The 15,236-nt window shown below is 46.8% G+C and overlaps 6 protein-coding genes across 6 annotated transcripts; 5 read left to right on the plus strand and 1 right to left on the minus strand.

Moving 5' to 3' along the window:
* Nucleotides 1-167: 167 nt before the first annotated feature.
* Nucleotides 168-3,436, plus strand: CWH43 (the record flags this gene model as incomplete). The annotated part of the gene is made up of 8 exons (XM_049254045.1): nucleotides 168-206; nucleotides 266-812; nucleotides 866-992; nucleotides 1,090-1,128; nucleotides 1,184-1,268; nucleotides 1,323-1,368; nucleotides 1,419-3,226; nucleotides 3,281-3,436. The coding sequence occupies 8 exons, from the start codon at nucleotides 168-170 to the stop codon at nucleotides 3,434-3,436; spliced, it is 2,847 nt and encodes a 948-aa protein (XP_049106892.1).
* Nucleotides 3,437-4,028: 592 nt separating this feature from the next.
* LOZ57_005009 (uncharacterized protein) lies at nucleotides 4,029-6,649 on the plus strand (the record flags this gene model as incomplete). The annotated part of the gene is made up of 4 exons (XM_049254046.1): nucleotides 4,029-4,143; nucleotides 4,181-4,299; nucleotides 4,358-4,560; nucleotides 5,236-6,649. 4 exons carry the CDS (start codon nucleotides 4,029-4,031, stop codon nucleotides 6,647-6,649), a joined length of 1,851 nt encoding a protein of 616 aa, XP_049106893.1.
* A 333-nt stretch (nucleotides 6,650-6,982) lies between these two features.
* Nucleotides 6,983-9,905, plus strand: msh2 (the record flags this gene model as incomplete). The annotated part of the gene is made up of 3 exons (XM_049254047.1): nucleotides 6,983-7,006; nucleotides 7,060-8,592; nucleotides 8,643-9,905. The coding sequence occupies 3 exons, from the start codon at nucleotides 6,983-6,985 to the stop codon at nucleotides 9,903-9,905; spliced, it is 2,820 nt and encodes a 939-aa protein (XP_049106894.1).
* An 831-nt stretch (nucleotides 9,906-10,736) lies between these two features.
* On the plus strand, nucleotides 10,737-13,002 carry gpi1 (pig-Q; the record flags this gene model as incomplete). The annotated part of the gene is made up of 4 exons (XM_049254048.1): nucleotides 10,737-10,871; nucleotides 10,928-12,059; nucleotides 12,117-12,578; nucleotides 12,632-13,002. The coding sequence occupies 4 exons, from the start codon at nucleotides 10,737-10,739 to the stop codon at nucleotides 13,000-13,002; spliced, it is 2,100 nt and encodes a 699-aa protein (XP_049106895.1).
* Nucleotides 13,003-13,841: 839 nt separating this feature from the next.
* LOZ57_005012 (uncharacterized protein) lies at nucleotides 13,842-14,477 on the minus strand (the record flags this gene model as incomplete). Its single annotated transcript, XM_049254049.1, has 1 exon — nucleotides 13,842-14,477. One exon carries the CDS (start codon nucleotides 14,475-14,477, stop codon nucleotides 13,842-13,844), a length of 636 nt encoding a protein of 211 aa, XP_049106896.1.
* A 393-nt stretch (nucleotides 14,478-14,870) lies between these two features.
* Nucleotides 14,871-15,200, plus strand: LOZ57_005013 (uncharacterized protein; the record flags this gene model as incomplete). The annotated part of the gene is made up of 1 exon (XM_049254050.1): nucleotides 14,871-15,200. The coding sequence occupies one exon, from the start codon at nucleotides 14,871-14,873 to the stop codon at nucleotides 15,198-15,200; it is 330 nt and encodes a 109-aa protein (XP_049106897.1).
* Nucleotides 15,201-15,236: the final 36 nt, after the last annotated feature.

The raw sequence follows: 15,236 nt of genomic DNA on the forward strand, positions 1-15,236 counted from the left end.
AATTGCGCGTTTCCTGCTCCTTCCGGGCAAAGGTCCAGAAATCCGCTCCAGCTCGTTTTTCTCCTTCGCGACGCTCTTTTCCTTTTTCTTCTTATATTCTTTTTAATGGAGTTTTGATACGCGACGCTCGTAAACTGCTTGGATTCTTTCATTCGCAGTTTGTCGCCATGGCCCCGAAATTCAGGGATGGGGATACGGTTGTTTCGGTAAGTTCCTGGTCCTGTGCCCTTGCTATTTTGTGGAGTGGTCTAACAAACCTGGATAGATTAATGGAAAATGGATATCATGGACACATACTGTCGTAGCTTATGCAGCATTTATCGGTGCGCTAATTGTCGGTGTGGCTCTGCATTTCGAGAAAATCGTGCAGAACGAATACTACGGATACCCACAAGAATGGTTCCCTTCGGTGTCCGCAACAATTGGGGATAGGTATCCAGAGAGGTCCGTTTTCCAGGTCTTTATCGCGATCACCTCTGGGCCTCGATTTGCACTCGTGTTCCTGTGGTACATTCTCACAGCTCGGCCGAATTCGACCCTTCCAAAGATCGTTGCGGGGACGGGAATCTTCAGAACTCTGACCTGCGGCGGATGGACTTACGTTACTTCGACGGATGACCACGACTGGCACGACATATTTATGATATGTTACCTTGTAGCTACGCTTCCCTGGACATTGGGGTGTCTTGCTCTTAGTCCGAATAACGCGAAGGCCCTGAAATATCGAAAAATATTTGCAGGCCTTTTTTTTGGCACTCTCATTCCTCTAATTTATTTCTTTATCCAACATAAAGTTCACAAAGTCCCTGGTGGTAAGTAGTGAACCTTCACTATTTCCAAAACACCTCAGCTAATTCTCGAATAGCCTACACTGCGTATGCCTTTTTTGAATGGTCACTCATTTTATTCGATGTTGGGTTTGATGCGGTGACCGCCTTAGATTTTGAGGGGTTCGAGCTAGTAGTGAAAGATGTCAAAGGCGTTAGCAGAGGGTATGTCCCACGGCTTCCGAAATAAGAACAAATGTACAAATGTACTTTCGCTGCGAGTTATTGCGAATAGTGGAACTAGTTCTAAATGAATGAACAGATCAACTAAGAGTGCCAGAGATGCTGTTATTGAAAAGCAGTACGTTAGACCAGAAGTATAGATCTTCGAAAGTCCCCACTAATCAATAATTTAGAAAGGATATCTCTGTTCGACATTCCCTTGGTGAGGGTTTTTTTCTCTCCGAGGCAATTGATGCTGCAGCTGATGTTTATAATGGGGTATGTCGAAATATCTCAGCTAAGGCGGACTCACCACTCACACCTATATTGTAGTTCGTCTTCTGGTCCATCCTTACATCTCTTGGGGTATTAGTATGGTGTAAGTGTGGCTTTCAGGCATTCGTACGCATAATCTAACAATCATCTCAGATTTTCCCCTGTGGCACATGGGTATCTCAGGTTATGAAGTCCTCGTGATGGTCACCATCTCTCCCTTCCTGCTGGCGATTTCTTCATTGCGCTCCTTCGCGACGAATAACATCTGGTTCCTACATTTAATGACCCTTCCGGGCCTTTTCGCATACCTTGTGCAGAATCCAGCTTATCGGCTCTTTATCGTGGGATTCTCCGTCGCCATGGGATGCCTGGCGTGGAGCGCTACCTGGTATGCGGAGCGCACTCAGCCGGCGCGACTTGAAAGCCGAATAATTGCCTGGACTATTGGATTACTTGCTTCAAGCGTCGCTAAATATGCCTTCCAAACTAACAACCCAATTTGGCCCATTCTGCACCCTGGAAATGGCGGGTGGAACAAGACTGCTTTTACCCTAGCTATACTCGCTATTCTTCGCTCGACGCGACAGAGAAGTACTGCAGTTGATTACTACCAGTCCAATGGTAAAAAAGGACCTTCCCTTCTCGCTGCTCTAGGTCTCGGTGGGTTGTTCTTTAGCATGCACTCTCTTATGTCAGACTCCAGCACCATGATATCCTGGGTGTGGGACGGGTTCCCAATTCGAGGTCCAATTGCAGTTCCTCACGGCTCGATGACCATTTTTGCAATGGGAGTTGGCGTGATATTAGGTTTAACCTATCCTCGTTTCTCCGGAAGCTGGACTGCTTTTGGTCTTGGGTCAATTGGTGCCGCTATGTTGACCAATTTCTCCCACTGGAGAGGCTTCTATGGTGCCCTGTCACTGTCCATGTATCTCATGGCTGTTGCACCGGTCCTTTTGCGCTCCGCTTTGAGACACTCTCCTGCGACAACATTTGGCTTCGGATTCCTTATATACAACTTCATGGTTCTTTTCCATGTCTGGGTTGTTGCGTATGCTTTCGTTCCAGGTGGTCCTCTCGTGAGAGAGCGTACAGACTGGGTCATGACAGCTACAATGCTATTGATTGGAGCTGGTGTTTTCTCTGCCTCCATTTCGAATTCATCACCCTCATCTCGGAACAAGAAAGCGGCATCCTTCAACAAAAAGCAGCGGTCTTATTACTACTATGTAATTGCCATTTTACAGATAATCTCTGTTGCGACTTCATACCTCCGCTTCCCGACCAACGATTACACCCCGTATCACAAAGAGGAGAAGCTTGTTACCGCAGGGATTTGGACCGTTCATTTTTCATTGGACAATGACATGTGGTCTTCAGAGAAGCGTATGCGTGATGCCATTCGAGACCTAGAGCTTGATGTTGTGGGGCTTCTAGAATCCGATCTTCAGAGGATCATCATGGGTAATAGAGATACAACCCAGTTCCTTGCTGAAGATCTTGGAATGTATGTCGACTACGGTCCCGGTCCGAACAAGCACACATGGGGATGCGCCCTTCTTTCCAAGTTCCCAATCCTCAATTCAACACACCACTTACTGCCTTCACCGGTTGGTGAGCTTGCACCGGCTATTCACGCAACATTGGATATGTATGGACAACATATCGACGTGGTCGTCTTTCATTCAGGACAGGAAGAAGATCCAGAGGATCGAAGACTTCAGACAGAATATCTCTCTAAACTAATGGGCTCGTCACCCAGACCTCTCATTCTACTCAGCTACCTTGTCACAAAACCACTTGAAGGCAACTACAACACATACGTCAGCGATATTAGTGGTATGAAGGATATTGATTCTAGCGATTGGGATCGGTGGTGCGAGTATATCCTCTATAAGAACATTCGTAGAGTTGGATACGCACGAGTGAGCCGTGGTACCATTACGGACACAGAGCTTCAGGTATTATTACAAACCCATCTCCTTTGCTCCAATTACTAACAGCTTGGTTTTCAGATTGGAAAATTCCTTATAGGCGAGCCAGAAGGAGCTAGTGAGCGTATCTCAGAAGAACGGGTCCCAGCCGGCATGCGATTCCCAGCCATGTTCCGCGGACAGGGCGTTCGTGGCCATCGCTACCATGTTTTCGACGAACCACGATATTATAATTAAGCTTTTTGTTGTCTCTTAACATTTTTCTTCTTTCTCGCTCTAGGACTTTGGAAGCATGTATCAGAAGTTATTTTATGAAGCCGATTTTTTTGCACTTTGAGGAGCATTGTTTTGTGTAGGTTTCGGGCAAATGCATCGGATACAAAAAGACTTTATCAGCACTACAATGGGTATATTATCAATCAATAATTCGTGTTGAACATCCCAAGAGCGCCATGCCGTCCTCACTCTCGACCCATGCCAATGGCATACCCCTGCAATCAACATACATCGTTTTGTCCGTACAATGCGACTTTGTTAGGGTACCAGTGCAGTATGGACTAAAAATCCCATCACGTGCAGCCAACCAAAAGTTGCAGTAAGTTGGAAGTCTCGGCGGTCTCTAACGTCATTGCTCGCCTTTAGCTCAGAACTCTAAGGCGAGAGGTACAGCAGCCAGAATGGCCATCCTGGTCCAACCTTCCCCTCTCTATTTAAGCCTGGACTGCCCTCAGCCATCTGTTGTATCAACTACCCTCTTGGAATTACTCACAGAGTGCTTGATTTGTCTTCTCTGCCCTTAAGTGATCCTGCTCCATACATTTCAAACATCATGGCTGCTAAATCACGTATGCCCATCTGGATTGGTGTGGGTGTCGTAGGCGCTGGCGCTTATTACCTTTACAATGCTGGAGGAGATTACAAAAAAGCGACAAGAAACTTCGAAGGTTAGATATTTCTCTAATAATTGGACACGTTAATCAGATGCCAACTTCCTGTGCTCTCTAGATGATGCCTCCAGGGCGAAACACAAGATCAGAGGCGATGTTGGCAGAGATGCCGAGGGTGTCGGTGCTCGTGCTGGAGCTAAAATTGATGAAGGAGCAAGTGCACACGCCTAGTTCAATATGCTATATTGATTCTAATACCCCCATCTTATAGGCAGATAAAGTGCGCGACGCCGCGAAACGCCTAGACCAGCGCGCGACAGATTTTGCAAAGGAGAGGGCCAACGAATTAGAGAAGGCTCGACAGGATACCTCCAAAGAGTTTCATCAGAAACTCGACAGTTTAGAACGGGATGCTGAGAAGAAAGCCGAGGAGGCAAAAAGCGGCATCTCGTCCTGGTTTGGTGGCGGTAAGAAGTAAATCTCAAAATATAATGTCGCTCATATGGGGGGGAAACTGAAGTGCTGCGACGGGATTCGTTACGGACCTGCGAAATAGTAATTAGTTTCGCTAGATTCTTCCTCTGGTGAATGATGCCTTGTGCTATTGATTCCCTGAATCTTTTGCTGTCTTTGTTTGCCTGCTTCCTAGTTGTTGTACAATGTCAATAAATGGACCCTTCCTTCAGTCTTGCAAATTGCCATGATATTTGTTCTCCTTTGCCAATATTGAGTCGATATCTTCCATGCTCTACATTCCAGCGTAGCTAGTGTAGATGTTCAAATTTCATACTCATTATAGAGTAGCTATTGTTCGGGACATACTCTGATATCGATTCTCGGTTGCATCAGAGGCATCAATATTTCCATCAGCCCGTCTTCATGGTTGGAAGCTGGGCTGGCGATGATGCAATCGGTTCTGAGAGTGGAGACAGCCGCAGTTCGCCACCTGAAAGGGGCTTAGTGTGATGCTCGCCACGATGGTGTGGATCATTAACTAAGGTTTTGACGCGTGACGCGACAATATCGCGTCGAGAAAACCAATTAACGCGCTGCAAGACATCCCGGCGACTTTCTTTCTCAACACTGCATTCGATGGATTACCACTTCCATATCTAATTGCAATATATCTTACTTGATCATTCTTGCTAGAGACGAGAAAGGGCTAGCTATGCCCGCTACAACTTTGCGCAACCGCGCACCCAAGCGAGCTCAAACTCTCCTTCCACCAGCGCGAACGAAGCAGGCGGGCATCCAGGGCTTTGCACGGACAGGCAAGGCCAATGCGGGAGCAAAGGCACTTGCGGTTAAGGATGCCGACTCTTCTCTTAAACGGAAATTGCAGCCCACGGACATTGGCGAACCTGCGGTAGATCCAAGACCAGTGAAAGAACGAAAGACTTTGAACCCTCGCGCAACGAGGTCAAATAATACATCTGCGAACGATGGCTCGAGTTCAGAGCTTGAACAGAAAAAGTCGTTGGCTCTGTCACCTTCCAATAAAGCTGACCACACACTCAACAAATATCCAGTTGAGCCTACAACCTCTACAAGTACTCCGAACAAATATCCCGAAAAGGAGAACCGTCCTTCCTCCTATTACGAACTCATTGCCCTATATTCTTCGTTTTTGCAAGCATTATCGTTGCATTTTGCACACAATGGATTTACGTCTCCCGCCGATCTTCAAAGCTTTCTTCCGAGTGTTGAACGGGTTTGGAAAAAGCGCAAGGTTCTCACTACTGATATTCAAAGATTATTATATATCAAAAACAATGGGATGAAAGGCGAGTCCCCACTGGGAAGTCATTTAAGACTAATTGATTATGGAGCAAGAATTCTTCTTGAGAAAGTGGCAGTAAATAGCCACAAAAACGGTTCCCAAGGGCCCCTAAATGAAGATGAACTCAAAGAGCGTTTTGAGGAGAATCTGGAACATATCTACTTGAAAAGTCACACCAAAACACCCAAATTTGACTGTATGCAAAATATTCCCTTGGCACCGATTTATTCGGTTCCAAAAGCTTTTCTTTCAATAGGACAGAAGAAAGCCTCGGGGATAAAGCTAGGGATAGTTAAGCCAAAAGCAACCGAGATAATCAGCGTTAGTCAGGAGAAAACGTCTCGAGTGAAATCATGCGCGGCCGAACGACAAAGCGGGCTCTTAGAGAGAATCAAGAGCAAGGCACTTCGTCAAGCGACTTTGACTCCGCTACTATCGAAAGAGAAAATGTTGCAACGAGCTGCTGCCAGCCGCGTCCCGGATATTATCAATGTATTACTCCTGCTGGCTCCTGCTGCGTCTACCGGCCTGGATATGTCTCCATCGCATGCTAAAAAGGCTTTTAAGCTTGATACAGTTATTCAAAATATCAGGGATTCAATGCGTAACCCTGTCTCCAAAGAAGAAATTTCCGCCAGCTTGGAAATCCTCGCTCGACCCGAAATTTCGGGTAATTGGGTAACTATTGTGATCGTTAATTCGATCAAGTCAGTCGTTTTAAGATCGTCGAGAGATATCTCTCCACAAATTATAAAGGATAAGGTGTCAAAACTAAATTTTTGAACTATACTTTCGTTTTGCATTAAGATGAGCAGTTTAGCGGATCTACGAATGCCCTGTCAGTGGGCTGGATATGACCAATTTGCATAGGCGATGGCGTTTTGGAAAAGAACACTCTATCAATTCGATGTTAAACTTGTAATTAAAAACTATATGGTTATTGTACCTTATATGTAATATAATCCACAGTGCATGCTTTGATATGAATTTTGACAAATTGACGCAGCTCAACGCTATTTCACGTGATCAATTTACGCGTCGCGTCGTCCCTCTCATTCGCGAACTGAGCTATGAATGAGAGGACGGAAGACGAAAAGAATCGGTTATACAGCAAATATGTCGTCAAGACCAGAGCTCAAGGTATTCTCTTCCTATTTACTATTTCAAACGCCATATCTTATATTAAATTCCAGGTCGACGATGAAGTGGGCTTCATTCGTTTCTTTCGATCGTTGCCCTCCAATGATGATTCAACCATTCGAGTATTCGATCGTGGAGACTGGTTCACAGCTCATGGAAGTGATGCGGAGTATATCGCGCGCACTGTATATAAAACAACTTCTGTTTTACGGTCTCTCGGTCGATCCGAAACAAGCGGATTGCCTTCAATTACTCTGACGGTCACTGTTTTTAAAAACTTTCTTCGCGAAACGCTCTTCCGCGCAGGCAAGAGGATAGAGATATGGTCCTCACAAGCTGGCAAGGGAACTTGGAAATTAATCAAGCAAGCGAGCCCTGGAAATCTACAGGATGTGGAAGATGAACTAGCCTCCGGAGGTGGTATGATGGACACCTCACCGATTATTCTTGCGGTAAAAATATCAGCCAAATCGTCTGAGACTAGGCATGTGGGTGTTTGCTTCGCAGATGCAAGTGTAAGAGAGTTGGGCGTCAGCGAATTTGACGATAACGATATCTACTCGAATTTCGAATCATTGGTTATTCAATTAGGGGTCAAGGAATGCCTGGTGGTTGCGGAAGGTCAGAAGAAAGACACTGAACTTACGAAAATTCGAGCGATTGCGGATAGTTGTGGAATTGCGATTTCCAGTCGGCCAGTAGCAGACTTTGGAGCGAAAGATATTGACCAGGACCTATCACGGCTCCTTAAGGATGAGCGAGCTGCTGGAACACTACCACAAACGGACTTGAAGCTAGCTATGGGCGCTGCAGCTTGTCTGATTAAATACTTAGGCGCTATGTCGGACCCTTCGAATTTTGGTCAATACCAACTATACCAGCATGACCTCTCACAATATATGAAACTAGATTCGGCCGCTCTTCGTGCTTTGAATTTGATGCCAGGCCCGCGCGATGGACTAAAGAGCATGAGCGTGTATGGCCTTTTGAACCATTGCAAAACTCCTGTTGGAGGCCGACTACTTGCGCAATGGCTGAAGCAGCCCCTTATGGATTACCAAGCAATTCAAAAGAGGCAGCAACTGGTCGAAGCGTTTGTCACAGACACTGAATTGCGGCAAACCATGCAAGAGGACCATCTACGGTCTATACCTGATCTTTACAGACTGGCGAAAAAATTTCAAAGAAACGTAGCAAATCTTGAAGATGTTGTTAGAGTATATCAGGTGGTGATTCGATTGCCGGGCTTTCTCAATACCCTTGAAGAAGTTATGGACGAACAATACCAAGGGCCGTTGGAAACAGAGTATACTTCAAAAATTCGAAGCTTCTCGGAGAGTTTTGATAAATTAGCGGAGATGGTAGAGACTACCGTGGACTTGGAAGCTTTAGATCGCCATGAATTTATCATCAAACCTGAATTTGATGATAGTTTACGCATAATTCGAAAAAAATTAGACAAGTTGAGACATGACATGGACGTTGAACACCGGGACGTGGGTCGCGATCTTGGCCAAGATATCGAAAAGAAGCTCTTTCTCGAGAATCATAGGGTCCACGGATGGTGCTTTCGGCTGACCAGAAACGTGAGTTGAGAAATGCGCATCCGTTACAACCATTGCTAACATCAATACAGGAAGCGGGTTGCATCCGGAACAAACGAGAATATCAAGAGTGCTCGACCCAGAAGAATGGGGTTTATTTCACCACATCTACAATGCAATCTCTTCGGCGAGAACATGATCAGCTATCGCAGAATTACAACCGGACTCAAACTGGCCTGGTAAATGAAGTAGTGAATGTGGCAGCCTCCTATTGTCCTCTCCTCGAACAATTAGCTGGCGTACTTGCCCACCTTGACGTGATTGTGAGCTTTGCTCATGTGTCCGTCCATGCCCCGACACCCTACGTCCGACCCAAGATACATCCTCGTGGAACTGGTAATACAATTCTAAAGGAAGCTCGCCACCCTTGTATGGAAATGCAAGACGACATCTCTTTCATCACCAATGACGTCTCTCTCGTTCGAGATGAGTCCTCCTTCCTTATCATCACAGGCCCCAATATGGGCGGTAAATCTACTTACATCAGACAGATTGGTGTGATTGCACTTATGGCACAGACGGGCTGTTTTGTACCATGCTCTGAGGCCGAGCTTACAATTTTTGATTGTATCTTGGCTCGCGTAGGAGCAAGTGATTCTCAACTCAAGGGTGTGTCGACGTTTATGGCTGAAATGCTTGAGACCGCAAATATTCTGAAAACTGCGACATCGGAATCATTGATTATTGTCGACGAACTTGGACGTGGAACGAGTACATACGATGGTTTTGGCCTGGCTTGGGCTATTTCGGAGCATATCATCACTGAAATTCGATGCTTTGGCCTTTTTGCGACACATTTTCATGAGCTGACTGCGCTTGAAGAGCGGTATCCGAAATCGGTCAAAAACCTACATGTTGTAGCGTTCATTGGTGATAGTGCAAACGAAGGGCAGAACGGCACGATTGCAAAGAAGAAACAAGAGGTCACTTTACTCTATCGTGTTGAGCCGGGTGTTTGCGATCAGTCATTTGGTATTCATGTTGCTGAGCTTGTTCGTTTCCCTGAGAAGGTTGTTAACATGGCACGGCAGAAAGCAGAGGAACTTGAAGATTTTTCCACATCCACAACCGAGAAAGGAGAGGGTCCCATGGATGTTGACCATTACTCTACTGAAGAAGTCGCGGAAGGGAGTGCTCTGTTAAAAGAAATGCTTGTCAAGTGGAAAGCCAAGGTCGAGGCCCCTGGAAACGAGGATATGTCAGTGGAGGAGAAAAGGCAGATCATGAGGGATCTCGTACAGGCCGATGATCAACTGAAAGCGAATAAGGTCTTTCAGCATATCAAAGCTCTATAAAGCTGTAAAACAGGGGTGAGATATTATTATGTACGGAGGATGGTTATGGTTTCCTTGTTTTGGAGTTCTAGAGTGGGGGTTTAGGCGTAATTATGATTATCTGATAGACGTCTTTAAATATAGCTACCACGAATAAAAGAAACCAATCTTAATTCTGTGTTGATATTGTTTGTGGCTGTGAATTTCCATGGGCTGGATGGTTTGGGCTAAGGGAGCTCCGCCAGCAATTCTGGCGATCCCAACGGTTGGTCGAGAACGGCAAGCTTCATCTGCACCTCCAACCCTTTCTTTTCTCCGCCAGCCCAGCGCAACCTCCCGTCGCGGGCCATGCTTGAAGAATAGCTTCTAGACTCTTCTGGCTTCCGCTGTTGCCGATCTTATTACCTGCGCAACTCTGCCCGCCTTGATTCATGCACCCTTTCTCAGTCTTCGCGTTCAGCATCTTCGTAGCTGGTTACATCACCGCGCGGTGGGATCTTGTCACCAGACTTTACGAATTAGCGATTTTTGCCTGGGATCACGGCGTTGTGGTATAATCAAAATTTCCTGTGCATAAGAGATAGAACCCTTGACTAACGGGATTGTTTTGAAATCTAGACCCGCGCAACCAAGGGCTTTTTACTTCTCTCCGTCTTCTACTTTGTGCTCGTCATTCCGATAAATATAATTGTCTCCCAGGAGATCCATTGGGTATATTACCCCCGTTGTACCTGCAGCGCGCTGTCCATTGCTTACCGTACCAACAGCACCCCCGCTCCGTGAGCCACGGTATTTCCGCTCGCGAACAGTTGCGACGGCGAGGCTCATTTTAAGTGGAGGAATAATGACATTATGGTTATGAATGATGGGTTGCTGCGCGTTTTTTGGCCGTATGATCTTGTCCAGTCCACCGCCCCCGGTGTGATCGTGGGCTGGAGGAACTCGGAATTCGACCTTTTTGTCGTCTCAGTACTCGAGCATGTTGAGGTACGCTCCTGTGGATGCACTTTTCTATGAATGAAATCTGATACATCATTCCTTAGGCGCGAAATGTCGACAATGCGCTACGAACGGGCATTTTATACCGAAAAAGCCGCCATCCCATCTCCCGGCTGTTTAACCTATGCGGGAAGCCCGTCATGCACGTCCTGGGTTCGACCAACGTAAAAGAAATACCCACGGCCTTCACTCCATCACACCTTTATGTAGTGACGACTCATCCATCTAAAGTACCCCGAATATACTGCCCTCCAGAAACGAAATTATGCATACAGATCATCTTGTTCCACCGCCCCCACCCCACACGCATGCAGTACTTATCCCTTTACCCAATGTGCCTTGCACTAGGTGACAAACATACAAGCATTGATACCACAAGCACTTTGGATGAGGTTGATACTGCTGAAGAAGCAGCCAAAATCCGATCTGCAAAACTCGTCAAGAAATTGCGCTTACACACTGTGGTTAAGCATGCTCCATCTCCCAAAGAACAGTCACTTCCAGCGATCATTAATCAAGTGAATTGTGCCTTTGAAATGGACCGCTTGATGCAGAGCAACATTGGATTGATTGGGACTCGACCAAAACGGAGTTTGAGCGTTGGAGAGAGAGTGGTAGAGTCCGCAACCACAGCGTGGGGTTTATTCGTGTTCGGCGTCATCTATGTGTTCACTGCGTGGATTTACCCAATTATCAAGCAGGGCCTTATCACTGGGATTATTGTGCATCGAGTTATTGCTGAAGTCGTCCTAAGAGTCCTAGAGTGGCGCCCAGCACCTGATGCTGCTGCGTTAAAGGATATATCCGCCACTGCTCAGCAAATCGATATTCGTCTTCAACAATTTTGCTACTGGCCGATACAGTACCTAACCCTGCGTAAGCGGAAAGACGACTGGGAGAGCATTACACATAGTCACCCCGATTATATCAGATTCTACAACAGCCTCTGGCTTGTTGCAAATGATGTGATTATCGGCATCGCGCTAGGCTCATATCTTATTGACAATGCAGATTGGGTCGCAGCTCAAATGAATTGGATTTTGAACGGTTCTACAGCAGAAGGGTTGCAACAAACGATATCCTGGCTGATGGATTGGCCTGCCGGGTTGAAACTTAACAATGAATTGGCGGCATTCCTAGGTGACTTGTTCCTGTGGGTGATAGGGCGTTGGGCGAGTGAGTTATCGTAAATCCAGTTTATTTGATTCAGATCTGATGGTCTACGTTTTTTAGGTGCACTCTACGGTATGCGTCCGTATCTGCGCCATATCGTCTATATGATAGGCTGCTCTGGGTTTGCAGGTGCGAGTATGGCGCTTGCCATGTTCTCCGACCTCCTCTCACTTTTCACCATTCATATATACTCCTTTTATACCGCTTCCGCCCGCATATTTCATTGGCAATTAACCATCATAATATCCCTCTTCCACTTATTTCGCGGCCGAAAAAGGAACATTCTACGTAACCGTATAGATTCATGCGACTACGAACTAGACCAACTGTTGCTGGGCACAATTCTGTTCACACTTTTATTTTTTCTCCTACCTACTGTTCTTGTATTTTACCTTGCTTTTGCTAGTGCCCGTATGGCTATAATATCTCTCAAGGCGACGCTGGACACGTGCCTTGCTTTCTTGAACCATTTTCCGCTTTTTGCGTTAATGCTGCGGTTGAAAGATTCTCGGCGTTTACCAGGTATGTGGCTCGTTTACTGTTTAAGAAGCACATTGCTCACATCTGCGATTCAGGAGGTATCCAGTTTGAGCTACGAGACCAAAAAGTGCCACCGTCTGATGACGAATTTCGCTGTGCCCCCACTTCATACATTAATCTTCAAGTAGGTGCTCTTCTGTTTAAACAGAAACGTTCTACACGAGTATTGATCCCGCCTAACACTCCACCCACCCCTAGCCCGTTCCTCTATCCCTCCGGTCCATGTTCGACCAGTACTTTCAGCTTGGCCATCGCCTTCGAAAACACTATCTCTCCCCCCGTGTCATTTTTTGCCTGGTTACAGGACGTTTCGTACCTCCTATTCATCGTCGAAACATGTACAGTTTGCAATACAGCATGCTACCCGCTCGACGGGTGGGAATTGGCGAGATCTGGTCTCGGTTAACAGAGAGGAAAAGTACAACGCGAATGGGGTCTGGCGGTGGTTTAGGTGGCCTCCCAGGAGGCGCAGGCGGCGGGTTATATAGGGCGCCCGGTGGGTTCGGGACCTCAGATAGAAGAAGGTATAGGGGTTGAATTTATTTGCAATGGAAAGTTCAAGGCAATCAGACATTCGTATACCTGAAATAATGATCTCAAGCAGGTGTTACCATCCAAGTCATCCTTAGCAGTCCCTAGAGCCAGCTTCGGTTGTACTTTTGACACAATCATTAGGCATGCCTAGAGTTCCGTCGTAAACATAGCGTCATGTCAGTAGCTAGACGACACATAATCATTTCAAAGGTCTTAAATATTTGCATTCAATTAAATACATTGATAGGTATAATAGTAACAAGTGTCAAGATCTCAAATCTAGGCCCAGAAACAGACATAAACGGTCTGTATTCTTATTTCATCGCCGAGGAAGACTGTGACTCAGAACCCTCTTGGCCCTAACAGCAAGCAGCTAGCACAGTTGGCAATTTGTGCTAAATTAAATACATTGATAGGTATAATAGTAGCAAGCAGCTAGAACAGCTGGCACACGGCTACCATATTTAATAACCTCGTCCTCCCCTTAGGCCGTTTTAGAGTGACGTCGAACTCGGCAACGGCAATACGTTGGGCCTTAGAACCAGGCAACGAGATGCCATTATCTTTCCAATTTGACCGTTATGGGTTCATGGTAACGATGTTGCCGGATTTCCGCCGAAATATAACGATTTTCACAGGTAGTATCCTCCTCGTGTTGAAGGATCCGGCGCAGCCCCAGTCACCGGTGTGACAACCACCCTTCTAGGCAAATCATGGCCGGCGAATTAAATGGAGCTCACGCAAAAGCTCCTCGGCCGTGCTTCTTGGAAAGGGATCGGTGTCGAACATGCAGTCGTACACTGGCGGGAAAGAAATTAAGGGCTCAAGGCCACTAGACGCCAGTGCCTGCTGATTGTCGGTAGCCGAAGGCTGCGTAGGAGCGTACGCCGAGCCTAGCTGTTGAGCATCGGGAAATGGATGCTGGCCGCCGGTAGGAAGGGCCGTAGGTAAGGGTGCCGGAATGGGTTGAGGTGCCGGACCCACGGTCGGTAACGCGGACGGTAGGGCCGCGGACGGGTTAGAAGCTAACAACCCGGGAGCATGAGTCCGAAGAAACTGCTCACCACGGTAGTTAAGACATTCTAACCCGTACTGGCTAAGGATACTTATGATGCCGTTAGTATCCTCGCCCGTTGGTGGGTTGTCATTCTCCAACAGGGCCCTAAGCGGGTTCGTTCTGAGTTGCCTAGACCATCGATTTCTGGCATCTCCGGGAACGGCGGCGGCGGCGAAGTGGCGATTATATGCCTCGATTATTTTGGCCCAGCTCATGGCCGTCAGCAGCTTTAGGGTGACCAGAAACCGGTCATTTTGGGGCGGCACGGAGCTGCCGTTAAAGAGGCCCATTTCGAAGTGGTTGTGGGAGCTTGTGTTGGTATGGCTTTCGATATTATAAAAGTTATAGAGTAGTGAAAGCCGTAGAGTTAGGCGTGAGAAAGAAGGAGGAATTTATAGGGAGGAACAGATCGTGAGCCCTAACAGCGCTGCACAGCGTAGGCACCATAACGGCGGAAACAGCCCTTTTAGGCAAGGGTAGCTAGGGCTTGCGCAGTGACCCGCAGTGACCTTAACGGCAGCTGATATAAAAAAGTTCAGTTCACTCCTCTGCATCCTCCTTCTTCTTCACCACAAGCATCCCACACCACAGACATCTGCACTTACACAGACACCCCCTGCCTTGTAATTCTTAATTTTATTTTTTTATATTTTTTTAGATCTTATATCACCGACCCAGCCACGATGCCAGCCTCAAAGGACAATCGATGGCAAAAAGACGAGGACATATTCGTCGCAGCTGGCAGACTCGGAACCAACTTGGGCTGGGGTGCCCTATCGGCAGCCTTCCAGAAAACTTTTGAGGGCAAGACACCCAACAAGAAGGATCTTGAGTCGAGGTTCAATAAGAACCTCAAGCCAAAGCTCGACGTTCCCAAGGACAAGCGGACTGTCGCCGACATCATTGACGATTATCGTCATTATGGAAGGGCGACCTATCCAGAGGAACAAGAAGTCATCGACAAAGCCATTGGTTTTTTAGAGAGCTTTGACAAGGCCGACAGGGTCTTTTAGGTTGTCGAGTAAGTCGTATACTACCCCCATATCGAA

Source organism: Ophidiomyces ophidiicola (assembly GCF_022830035.1).
Source record: "Ophidiomyces ophidiicola strain CBS 122913 chromosome Unknown scaffold_23, whole genome shotgun sequence".
Classification (NCBI taxonomy): Eukaryota; Fungi; Ascomycota; class Eurotiomycetes; order Onygenales; family Onygenaceae; genus Ophidiomyces; species Ophidiomyces ophidiicola.